At 37.9% G+C, this 13712-nt stretch overlaps 1 protein-coding gene across 1 annotated transcript; it reads right to left on the reverse strand.

Moving 5' to 3' along the window:
• Nucleotides 1-1952: 1952 nt before the first annotated feature.
• On the reverse strand, nucleotides 1953-13245 carry LOC127975023 (glycogen synthase kinase-3 beta-like). The gene is made up of 10 exons (XM_052578757.1): nucleotides 12793-13245; nucleotides 8898-9085; nucleotides 7778-7861; nucleotides 7544-7654; nucleotides 7317-7447; nucleotides 5960-6164; nucleotides 5781-5876; nucleotides 5407-5593; nucleotides 3683-3760; nucleotides 1953-3595 (listed from the first exon to the last, which is right to left on the reverse strand). The coding sequence occupies exons 1-10, from the start codon at nucleotides 12965-12967 to the stop codon at nucleotides 3528-3530; spliced, it is 1323 nt and encodes a 440-aa protein (XP_052434717.1). The 5' UTR covers nucleotides 12968-13245; the 3' UTR covers nucleotides 1953-3527.
• Between the last annotated feature and the right edge of the window lie 467 nt (nucleotides 13246-13712).

A 13712-nucleotide genomic window follows, 5' to 3' on the forward strand; every position in this document is an offset into this window, starting at 1 on the left:
ATGTTTAGTGTTTGCGATATTTTAGATTCTGTGGTTGTTTTTAGATTTTGTTATTCTATTGTAGCACTTTGAGATTCTGTGAATGAAAAGTGCATTACGAATAAAATCTATTATTATTATTATTATTAATTGAACAGAAATTAATTCTTATAGGCTATACATTTTGTAGCCTACATCTGTTTTTCCAAAATGTTTCGGACATTTCTAATTCTGTATGCAACCATTATTATTTAAAAAACAAAATAAAATACAAACCGAGTTGCATGATTCAGTACATCATAACATTGATTACAATGGTATTATTTGCTTTATCATACAGTTCATAAACAAGATTCAACAACATAGACCTGCCGTGAATGTCATTAGAAACTAAAAAATAGATACAAAATAAGAAGACCTGTCATTTTACTATTGGACTTATTTTATTCATTTGGCATTTTTTGACATGAGATTAAAATAATGTAAAAATCAGCAATGAAACAAATTCTGATTTAAATTAAATGAAAATAATTTCATAATCACATGCAACCCTTTTACATTCACAAGCTTCAAAGTTTATAGCCACTTACAGAGATCTTGTAAAAGAAAAGCTGTTGCTATGACGTTAAAGAAATTAAACTTGATCATTAATGATATTCACATATCTATAGGCCTATATTAGATCATGGAAAAGGTTTAAAGTCCTTTAGCCAAATATCAATTGACAATCAGGTCAATTTCTCATTAATGTCATATATTAGGAATAAAAAAAAATCCATTTAGCTTACATTCAGCAGTTCAGAATCTTATAATAAATAATTTTTTTCATCACATGTAAGAATTGCTAGGGTGCTTTGCAATTCTTTGCTCAGACAAAATCATTTTGAGGTAATTAGTGATGAGACTGCAGAAATTATAAACTTGCTTGAAGTAAGAAAGGTGACCGCATATCTCCGGCCATCTGAAACAAACACTCCATTAGTATTCAGTGTATGACGACTCAGTGCCTTACAGAGTAATCAAGCGTATGCCAAAGGACTTGAGCTGAGGTCTCCGTCTCCTCTAATGAAAAAGTAAGGTTATATTACTTCTACAGTCAATAAAGAAGTGGCCATAAAAGTTAAGCCTATTTATTTAACATTTGTATTTGTTGACTTGAAGAAAAATGAATGCAGGGAGATGAGACTAAAAATGATTATAAGGTCAAATCAACAGAAGCGTTACATTTTTCTATTCATGATTTAATTTCTTATTGCCACCCTCTAACCTGTACTAATTTTCAAATGTTAACACCTAATCAGAGTGTGAACAGAGGACAACAGAGACTTCCAGAAGCTCCTGATTGGCTTTTGTTGTCAGGGGTTTTTCAGTGCACTGTGATCAGTCTAAACACAGTGGTGCTGAACTGAAAGTCTACTCAGAATTGAACATCTGGTGCAATTATCCTTTAAATGTCAGGCAATGCAAATGTCCTACAATCATACAAACACAATAAGGCATTTCAAATTCTCACCCTCAACTGAAAAGCAACTGCATTTTGAAGGTTGTTCAGATTTTGAATCCATGAGGACCCCCACTGGTGACCAAAAACACTGGTGTCTCCACAAACACCTAAACACTTTTATTGACTTTTTTTTTAAACAAATTTTCAGAAGCTACATTTATCTGTGTGTTTTAAGACAACAATGTTGAAAACAGGAGTATTAATGCCAATTATTAAAATAATTTTGATTAAAGAATATGGTTAGAACACAGAAATATTGAAATTGCATTCTTGCTGAAAAAATTTAATTTTCAAACCTACTTTAATAAATGGTGTTTTCAGACGACGAAAAAAAGTATTTATACTTTTTAAATAGTTTTATCAATTTTTTATACCATTTTAAATATTAAAACCTTTGTATGTCCTTTACTGTTCAAAAATGTATCAACAATTGAATAATCCATGGTAAATAAACAATTTAACTCACAGAGGCATTTTATACCTTTATTAATGAGTTTATTATTTATACCAACAAACAAAAACATCGTTTCTCTCTCCCTCTCTCTCCCTTTAACCGTTCATCTTTTGACTGATGGGACGAGCAGCCTGTGTGTGGTAGTGTGCACCTGCCCTTTCCAGAACATACCATCAGACGATATTCCAGTTTGAGATATGAACGTTACGCCAAATGACATCACACACACAAACCCCTCCCCCATCAGATTGTTAAAACCAGAATCAGACAGCAATACAATAAATAAAAGGATCAGAATTAACACTGATGAGGAGGGGGAAGGGCACGCAGGCGGGCGGGCGAGGAGAGAGAGTCAGAGAAAGAGACTGAGAGATCAGGTAAAAACAAAATTTTGATCAGTTTTGTCTTTCTCCCCAGATGCAGGGAGAGCCTGGATGAAATGTTATATACAGTTGTATGATGAAGGGATAGGAGGAAAGAGGGAGGGAGGGCGGGCGAGAGAGAGAGAGAGAGAGAGACACCAAGAAAGGCTGGTTTCTGCTCATACCAGCACTGCTCCACTAGAAGAAAAATCTAATCACAAGGACAACAGAAGAACAATAACAAAAATAACAAAATAAAAGGTACATGGCATTTACATATTAGCAATGAGAGAGGAGGAGAAGATAGGAAGGATGGAAGAAGGGAAAGACAAACAGCTCCAGTCTTATTTGCTCAGTGTTCATGGTGTGTGTGTGTGTGTGTGTGTGTCTTTTAGATGAACATCAGCTAAATCCACACTTGATGGGCATGCCGATGTATAGAAACACACACGTGGCATAGACTCCATAATGCACAACAGAACAGCTAACACAGCTAGTGATGGGACTGACCTACCAGCTGTGTGAAAAAAAAAAACTGAGCGAAAGCACGTTTTACAATGAAACTGACCATAAACCCAGATAAACCTTGTCTCGACTTCTCCACATACTCTCCTTAAAAGAAATTAAAACAAAAAATGTGCAATGATTACTTAAAATTGACATTTCGCACAAAGACACCCATTTTCATCTCTGCAAAGAGAAACAGCACATCCTGACACGCAAACTCTGACATCTCACGCTCGCTGCTTCATAAAACCCATCGTAGTCCTTGCTTTGCGCAAGAACTCTTAAAGAAAGTTAAAACGTATCACTTTAAGAGCAAAATTAAATTTAAAGGAGCTCCACATATTGTTAAAAAGTCAAAAGGATGGTAGCAGAGGCAGAGAGCAGTAACTGTGCGGTGCTCTTCATGCCACTAGGGGGCACATGTGCCCTAAGAGACCCTTCCCAGTCTTTAAACCGAAACATGACAATCATCGCACTAAATTTAAATCGACCTCATTATCTCCTCCTGTGATGATTGACGACATTAATCTGCGCATCACACACTTCTTTCATCGTGACGACGCGTAACACGAGGTGACGAGTGTGCGTACTTGTGTGTTTGAGAGAGAGAGAGCGTGTGAGAGAGAGACTGATTGGAGCTGCTTTTGGGAAGGAGAGAGGAATGAGAAAGAAGGGATGAGGAGAGAGGGGTGATAATGTCGCATTAATGCCAAGGGAACAATTAGGTGTTGTTGCTCAGGGGTCCCGGTGCTGAGCTAGACTGGGCTGGACCGTCTGAACCGCTGCCCTCTGTGAAGACACACAGGACATGTGGATTCACAAATGCATACAGGAAGGGGAAATCAAAGGCATTTGGTGTGTATGTGTGATCAGTACCGTGTGAGGCAGGTGTCGTCTGCGAGCGAGCATGGGGAGGAATGAGAATGGAGTTCAACTGTGGTTGGATAGACAGCTCTGCAGGTGGGGAGAAACACAAAGAATTAGCCATTGATATCAAGACACGTCAAAACCTTCAATAGCTTTTTACTTGCGTCATAGGATGTGAAAGCATTACAATGATTCCCTTCTAAGTGTCCTAAAAGGCCAAATTTGATGCATAGGTTGTGACAAGCTCAAGAAAAAAGGTGGTGATTAACAAAATGTACCATTTTACCCACACTATTTGCAGAGCTCCAGACCAAAAAATGGATTAGGGAAGCACTGGCTCTTAAAAGGAAACCTTTTTTAGCTGGTAGTTTACAGAATCACTCAATACAGATGGCGCTGACATTTTTGCTCAAGCTCACTTTTCCAGATTCACTGCGAGGATCTATCTATGCAGTGGGGGAAGATTCAAATGGCAATGCATCAAATCATAATTTGTAAAGCTCTGCTATCAGTCTAAGTGTGCAGTACATTGTTCCTATACATACTAGAAGTATAAATACATCAAGTGCACTTCAGCTCCCTGAGTGGCCAGGTTAGGGTTTCCTGCTTTTTAACAAACAGACATGACCACGGGCTGTGTTTAAGGGACACATCTCAAAAGCCTCTGCACACTATTACTTTAGTCAAATACATGTAAAGTTAAATTATTTCATGTAAAACAATACAATTTTTAAGTTATATGTACTTGAGGTGTATACACTGCCATTCAAAAGTTTGGGGTCAGCAAGGTGTTTTGGAAAACAAGGCTCTCTTACAAAGACACGATTTAAGCAATACAGTAAAACCAATAGTATTGGGAGATGTTTGATGTATTCCTGTGATTTTTCAGCATCATTGCTCCAGTCTTCAGTGTCACATGATACTTCAGAAATCATTTTAATATGCCGATTTGGTGCTCAAGAAACATTTATTATTATTAATGATGAAAAAAAGTTTGGCTTTATATTTTTGTGTAATTTTTTCTTTGATAAAAAAGAAAGTTCGGGTTGTTTCTGTTGCTGTGCAAGAGTGAAAACTGCAAGCTGCTATGATGTTCAAATCGTGTATTAATTACTTACGAACAGGTTAAAATTATGCTCACGCTTCAATATAACACTTATTCACAGAGCAGACATTTCTGATGAACCAAAAACCATTAGTCTACTGTTTACTAATAGGTTCATTAGACTTAAATCAGTCTAATTACTGACTGGTTGTTCATTTGACAATGTGTAGTTACCGTAAGTTAAAGACACGCTCACGTCACATTAATATAAAACCAAGCTGCAAGGCTAAAATAAGCACCTTTTTTTTTTCTTTAAAGAACATCGATAGTGCCAGCATCAATTTGGAACTACATCCTTTTTTTTGGATGCACCACTGTATTCACATTCTGATTGGGTTGCTATTTTTTAGCTTACTCGAATGTTCACTTCTTAATTGTTATTGTGCTGAGTTTTGAAAATGCTTTTTACATTGTTTTGTTTTAAGAAAACCTCAGATCATCAGAAACTCACCAAAACACACTAGACAAAATTAGCTCTTTAGATACAAGTAACACACTAAACCGTAAGAGTTTTTCTACTGTGTGCAAAATAAAAACCACGACAATAAAGAGAGCGAGCATGGGCCTCTGATTAATCCCAACATGGCAAAATCTGAATAGAAGAAGCAGTTCTTTCAGTTCAACTCACCCACAGGGCTGAAGTTGAAGAGTTGGGGAAGTTCTCGGCCATTAGGCAGACGGGCATTCGGCTGGCGCAGCTCGTCAAAGAAGGCATGTGCACAGGCCTCGAGCGGAGAGAGCCGCGTCACCGGTGTGTACTCCAACAGACGAGAACACAATGAGATGGCTTCAGGAGGGGTCCTCGGCTTAAACACCTAGCATAAATGCACAGAATCACAGAGAAATGTTGCATCTGACAAGCTTAAAAATGAAAGACTTCATCAGTTGAAACAGTTTTAGAGGGCCAAAGCCATTGACCACAACTGTGGGGTTAATCTAGCACTGATCAGATGGCATGTTTTGACTGTGTCAGCATCTGTTTCACAGCAACAGGTGCTTCACCTTCGTCCAAGGGTGAGCTTTGATCTGTGGGAATTTAAACTCTGTGTAGTTGGGGTTCATCTCTCGGATCTGCTCTCTTGTCGGGGTCCCCAAAACCTGCAGAAGTTGGACAGAGTGAGAGTTAAAACTTGTGTCTATGCTTACTCTTCAAAATACAGCAATGTAGATCTTCCACTTACCTTGATGATCTCCACTAGCTGGTCCACTCCACTGTCACCGGGGAATATGGGCTGTCCCAGAAGCAGCTCTGCTAATACACAGCCAGCTGACCAGATATCAATGTTGGATGTGTAATCCGTGGCTCCAAATATTAGCTCGGGAGCGCGGTAATACCGCGAACAGATGTATGACACATTGGGCTCCCCACGAACTAACTGTTTTGCACTGTGGAGGGTTAGAGACAGAGGGTTAGAAAAATCGTATAAAAAATACACACATGTAACGATATAGTGGGCTGCATATGAAGGCGTACAATTGGCAATCTTTTCACTTCATTTCTGAAAAACAGAGCTGATTTAAGAATCATTTTGGAATCAGATCAAGGTTCTCAAATCTAAATCAAATTTCAAGACTCCCACCACAGGACACAAATGCACACAAGTTTGAAACACTGGCACTGAATGAAAACAGAAAATGCTGTTCTGTGTCAGATGCATACTCTCCAAAATGGTGCTAGGGTGATGCGAAGGAGACAAAATTGTTAAAGCCGTTATTTCCGTTTTCTTTGCGTACAAAAAGTAATCTCGTAGCTTCGTAAAATAAGGGTTAAACCACTGATGTCACATGGATTATTTGACCAATTACCTTACAACGATTCTGGACATTGATTGTGTTAATTACATCACTATCTATGAGAGGGTCAGAGCGCTCATGGATTTCAACAAAAATATCTTAATTTGGGTTTTGAAGGTAAACTAAGGTCTTACGGGTTTAGCACACCATTAGGGTGAGTAATTAATGACAGAATTTTCATTTTGGGGTGAACAATCCTTTTAAGATCAAAAGTTTACAAAAAAGTTCCTCAGTGTGAAAAGATGGATCTCAAAATCATACAGTCACTGTTGGAAAGGGTTAAAATACACACAAATACTGGAAAACCAAAGAATTTGTGGGACCTGAAGGATTTTTCTGAAGAACAGCAGGAAGTTTAACTGTTCAGGACAAACAAGGGACTCATGAACAACTATCACTAAACAAGAAAAACACACCTGTAGATCTTTCCGGCAATAACAGCATTAATAATCAAGTGTATGTAAACTTTTGAACAGGGTCATTTTTACAAATGTATTTGTAAATGTAAACTTTTATAAATATATCATTTTCTCCATTGGACTATATGTAAACGTCTTTTATGTGAAATATCTTATTCAGGTCCGTACTAAAAAAAAAAAAAAAAAAAAAAAAAATAATTTCTCTTACTTTGGTAAAATAATTAACATTTTGCAGATTCTGCAATGTGCACGTAAACTTTTGACTTCAACTGTTCATGGGTGTGTTTCAAATACATGACACACAGAGACGCATCAGAACACACACCTGCCGAAGTCACACAGCTTGAGTACAGCTGTGTCTGGGTCCACCAGGAGATTCTGTGGCTTTATGTCTCTATGGCAGACGCCTTGGGAATGAATATATGCCAGACTGCGAAATAACTGATACATATACACCTGAGAAAGAGAGACAGGAAAGAGATGTTATTGTTTATTATACATGTACATTTGAATGGGCACAGTAGCAGCAGTCATGATTACACACAGACTTACTTTGACATAGATAATGGGGATGGTGGTCTTGGACTTGTTGAAGTGGCGTGCCACCCTGTACACGGTTTCTGGTACAAAATCAAGGACCAGATTTAGATACACTTCATCTTTCTGAGGAGAAAAAAGAGAGAAGATTGTTCAACAGAGATTACATTCTTCAAAGCTATATTATTCACCATGACAAATTAACATCACTGGGAATATAAAATATCAAAGGTTGGACAGAAAAATAACCTTTTCTCCACTGGAGTAGAAAAAGTAGCGTAGCCTGACAATATTACAGTGGTCCAACTTCCTCATTATCTGTAGCTCACGGTTCTGTGGAGAAAGAAAGGATGTGTAAAGGACGTTAAGTCAAGGCATTAAAATCAAACATTCATCATATTTAATGCATTCATCTGTGGAAGTGTTTCTCTGACTTTGCAGCCTATGTAAAACTAGTGCTGCATACATTACATATTTCATTAAATATACAGCTTGCATGCAATGCTCACTTCGAGGTGGAAGGCCGTGCCTTATCCTGTCTGTGAGACGCTACACATGCTCATAATTCAGTGTTTTCACACTGCTTCCATTTACATTAGCATGTTCTTCGGGGGCAGAGATGGGACATATTGCCTTTTAAATCCTTACAGGTTTGTGGGGTGTTTTAATAACATGCATTGCGAATGCAAAGTATTCCAGGCTCACATGTGAGTAATTTCAAGCATTTTTGGCTGCTACAAATTATTATGCGAGAATGAATACAGAATGAGGAGATTAAAAAAATACTGTACACTACATATAGAAATACACAAATCATGACAGAAATATATAACACTAACACTACATTACTAATTGTATATTTCTAAAACAGTCCTAAAATCGATTAATAATAAATATTACATTGCAATTATAGAAAAACAGTGACTGAGAAGTGGACTGATACCCTATTAAAACTAAAGTGGATCAAAAAGTGATCAGAGTCAACCATAACATTAATGCAATAGTTTTTGTAGTGCCTGTTCACTTTTGAGTCAGTTTGAAAGAGCTTCAGGTCTTCTGAAAATGTGTAGAGCAACATTTCCTCAAGGCAGTAGAGCCTGGACAAAACAACTGGAGCACACCGATGAACTTAAAAGGGGGTGTTTTCAATGTGATCATAAGGCTTTTTGTACTTTTAGCTTTGAAATCGAAGCAGAAGCAACAGATATTAAATGTTTATCACTGGACAAATCGCAATGACAAAGAGAAAACTCCAACGTGACTGTAGCAGCCATATTTAAAGGGCCTGTAGCATTACAAGTAAAAACATTTCATGTTCAAAGGCATTTTCCAGGTTTTTTATTATGATAATGACACCCTCTCATTTTACCTTAAACCTCTTATCCTGAAGCACCTTCTTTATGGCCACCATCTCCTGGCTGTCGATGAGCCGAGCCTGGTACACCACTCCAAACGATCCATTCCCGATCACCTTGATGTCTGTGTACGAGACCTCCTGAGGACGGTCCGGACCCTGCCCTGGTGTGGCTACTACCGTTGTTACTTTCCCACTATCCCCTGAACACACAACAAAACAAGGTTTTTTTTTTACATAACAGGGCTTTGACTGAAAGATCTGACTGCTCAAAAGAATGAAGATTTCAACCACAGGAGGTGTTATTCCCCCATGACCTGAACGAAAGCGGTCACATTTTAAACACTACTTTTGTACTCAATGTGATAAAATTACAAAGACAACAACCTCAAAGATAGTGACACATCTGATGATTTACCTTTATAGTCATTGCTTAATTCATGTTTAAGAGGGTTTGTTCAGCCCAAAAATGAAAGTTCAGCTTCAGTGTCAGCATTTACTCACGTCGCTCATGCTGCGTTCCCCTCATGTCGCTTCAAACCCATAAGAAATACGATCATCTTTGGAACACAAATTAAGATATTTTTAAATCTAAGAGATTTCTGTGCCTTCTGCTATTTAATCCAAGTCTGCTGATACCTGATCGCCTTGTATAATGAACAGATATATTTTAGACTTTTAGTCACATATAAACATTAACCAGCTAACAGCAATATATGGTTATGGATCTCAAGGAGGCTCGCTTGAGGCGCAAGGACCAATGAAATGAAGTCAAGTATGGTTGAGCCATTTATGTTCCCTGATCCATGTCTATACGTATATAAAAGCCTAAATTAAATCTGTTCATCATATAAAGCAATCATGTCTCTTCGGAAGACTTGGATTAAACTGCTGAATTCATATGGAATTGGTTTTTGATCTCTTTACAAATGTTTTATAGGGTGAAGAGAAAAATAACAATTCTCATTTTGGGATGCACCAACCCTGTAAGTAAGAGACTGAAAAATCGACTGGACTTACTATTTTATTATAATACTTCAGTTTTTCTACTAAACTGTTTTTGTAATATCAGGTGAATTACTGCATTTAAATTGGAATTTTATTTGGTTGGTCTCTAAATATTAGCTTATATAACAAAAGCAGAATCCTACCATTGAGTGAACTAACAAAACTAGTATTTTCTGTGTATTTTTCTTTCTGCCGTAGCTTCTGTCAGGAGCACTGGACCAATGCATGACACTGACTAAAAGAGGGTTACTTTTATCTTTGTCGCCTACACTCATTATTAGTGTCAAACGTAGCCTTTCTGAGGTTAGTGATACTCAAGTGCGTTGAGATTTGTCCATCCAAAACAAAAAAGTAACCCTGTAAAATAAGATAATATCTGTGTGATAACACACAGCATTTTGAATAAGTTGTCAGAAGCAGAGCGCTGCTGTATGATCTACATGTATTGATGTTATGCTGCAGGATTGGTGGTGGACACGTTCCTAAATTATGTGCTGACTGCTGACAGTATTAATTATGAATCTACCGTGCAATTTCAGCTGAGAAAACATGAGTAATAGCTGTAATAAGCTGGTGAGTGTGGTGATTTGAAAAGACGAGTCACATGCAACATTTATGGTTATTTTGTGGTGCCTTTTGAAGCATGAAATCACAGTTCCTCCCTTCATTGAAATTGGTGAGCAGCACATTCCTTAAAACTTCTCCTTTCACACTCTATGGACGCAAGTCAATCAGGTTTAGATTGACATGACATTCCTCAAAACTACTCCCGAATGCCTGAGAGATCTTTATATTCAAAAGAGATGAAAACATTAAAGCAAAAAGTCCAGACCCAGCATGAAATCTTTATGAACTCATCTGTGCCCTCTTATCCAGCACGCTATGTCTGTTAGCCACTCCGTCTGACAGGTGTTAATAGTAATCCAACACCTGTGTTTAGATGCGTGACCAAACACAACAGAACAACGGGTAGAGCTTATCACAAGGAATAGCAGAACCACCCTTAAGACTGTTTGAACACGGGTGGAGTCTACTAAAGTCTGACCACATTTCCACCTGTGGCCAAGAGCACGCCGCAATAATGGGGATGCCTGGAGACAAGCAGAGCCCTAGGGTGATGTTTTTTTCCATCAGTGGCTGTCAGTTTAGATTTAGACGAGGAATGACAGATTCACCAAAACAAAAGCTTTATTACACGGCAAAACTATTATTTAGCGGATCAAAGCAGAGCAGACAGCTGTTGTCATGCATGACATAGACAGTTGCTGCTATTGAGAATTTTTCATCAGAATAACACTGCTTCGGGTGGGATGAGAAACACTCTGGATTAGTGGCTTATTTAAAATCACCACCACATAAAATTACATTTTGACTGCCAATTTTTTGATGTTGCATTAAAAAAAAATTTACATTTGCAACAATCATACATTTGAGATGGATATATTTTTATTCAGGAAGGCAAGCTAATTAACTGAGGAAAAGATTATTACATAAATGTCTTGCGGCTTTTTCACAACCACTCACGTAACTGAATAATTCTCTCAGAGTAAAAAAGGAAATCGTTATATAGAATCTAAAATGATGCGGTCATGAATCTGAAAAGCCAGAGCCTGCCATTAAAAGACGGTCTAGTATGGTGCTCTAGGATGAGAGAGATGGATTCAGTCCAGTTAATGGCCAGTCACTTCGCCATGTGCTCACTGATCATGTTTATGCCATTTAGTGGCTTTCAGTGATGAACTGAATTACAGTTTTATCATTGCTTCCAGTAGAAATGTGTGTATGAGTATAAAAATCATGTATTTGCAAATAAAAATGTAAAGACATTTTACACTTTATGCAAACTATACATAAATGACACACAAATGTATCATATCTTTCGGTGAGAACAAGCAGAGTAAGTAGAAATGGTTACTATGCTGAAAAACAGGACAAAAACAGCAATGATTTTTGTGTTGTAACTATTGGTTGAAGGTTTCTCGTGGGTTACAGTCAAACATCCACCCACTCCATCTCCTGTCATTCCTAGTAATAACACCCATCACCATTCTTATGGAAATCCAGCAGTCAGCACCAGTGTAGATAAACGCTGCTGCCAGCACTGCAGTCACTGAGAATCATTTCTGGAGCAACAAATTAAGAGGTTTATGCCTCTAGGGAAACCACTAGTTTTCACAGGAGTAGCCAAACCACAAATTTACATTGGGTCATTTTTTCTTCATAGGACAGTGTTTGTACTCGAAGCTTTGTGATGATCTGTTAGATTGCGAGCAGGAAGGCTGGGTCGTTTAACATTACATTCAAATAATAATAATAATGTTATAAATATTGATCATTATATTTCTCCTTTAAATATGTGGACAGGCAAACGCTAATTCGGCCCTCTTTAGGCAGGTTGAACTTAAAACAAAGATTATCATTAAAGACATTTCTTATGCGACTAAATGCATCCATGATGAAATTATTAAAATCAAACGCAAAACTGAAGATACAGTCTGTTAGATGTCGCCGGCAGGCTAACTGAGCTTTGTTACCAAACGAGTACATCCTCAATAACGCGACGTCTTTACATCTAATAAACCAAGTATTATATTTTAAAGAAGGGTTCAGGGTTGTAAAAATGTGATGCATTGGTATCGATCTTAAGAGAAGCTTGTAGCCAGTGCTCTTATTGAGGATTGTCGAGCTAATTTAGAGCAATCAAAGCCCTTGATCCGTCTACAAAAACAATCTCACGTTAGCTTAGCCAGTTAGCCGCCTAAAGTAGGTTAACGCGATCGTGGCAAAATAATCAGACAAATAAATGAACAGCACACTACACTGTTCAGCACTTGGGCTTTTACTAGTCTACCAATATCACATTAATTTTGATTGTCGTGTGATGTCATTAAATGATACTCACTGCCCAACTTTAGGTTTCCGAAACCAGACGAACTCCCGCCTGAGGCCTGCGCGCCCCCCGTCTTTCCTGAAGAGCTTCCGCCCGCGACGGCTGATCCGGCAGCGGCTGCAGCGGCTCCCGGGACCCCTGGAGGCTCAGCAAACGAGCTAGTCCTGGGCCGCCCGCTGCCGCTCATTTCGGGTTGCAGGTGTGCCAGAGCAGGGGTAAACTGTGCCTGTAGACTGGCCCAGGCGCGTAGTGAATATGTCAATTTAAACTATAATAATCGTTAAAAAAAATATAAGATTGCTGAACTATTCTATCAATAGCAAACTGTGCACCTCCTCTTTCTTTCTCTGTGGCTGGCTGGGCAACTAGAGCTGACGCACAGCGACGCTCTACGCGCATTGTTTTCTGGGTAATGAAGTTCAACAACGCTCTCACGTGCATAGATCGTGACCCTGCAGCATTACCGGCCTAAGAATGGCCGGCTTTTCGTTCTTTTTTCATGCCAAGGAAAAAACAAAAATGTTTTGTCTTAACAATAAAAAAAAAAAAAACCTTTGAGCGTAAATGGAATAACATTCTCGAAACTAACATAATTTCAAATTACATAACCTGATGGCACAACACACTATAATACAGTAACAACTCAATATATAAATATCCAACTGTTCACATTTATTGTTGATTAAAATCTTTAGTTTTACAAAAACGTTTACATTGACAAATTGTCCGTTTACACAGAAGTCAAACTGTTTTTCCCTTGAGTTCAGGAAGGTCTGACATGTTTTATTAGCATTGTCTATTATTTGAGGGACTTATACATTTCATGAAATGAACAACGAATAATAAATACGTAACAATACATTTTTATTTTATTTTTATAAAGTTTTATTAGTTTTATTATTTATGAATTTACTGATGATTTAGGACCTTTC

Source organism: Carassius gibelio, chromosome B16, assembly GCF_023724105.1.
Source record: "Carassius gibelio isolate Cgi1373 ecotype wild population from Czech Republic chromosome B16, carGib1.2-hapl.c, whole genome shotgun sequence".
NCBI classification, from domain to species: Eukaryota; Metazoa; Chordata; class Actinopteri; order Cypriniformes; family Cyprinidae; genus Carassius; species Carassius gibelio.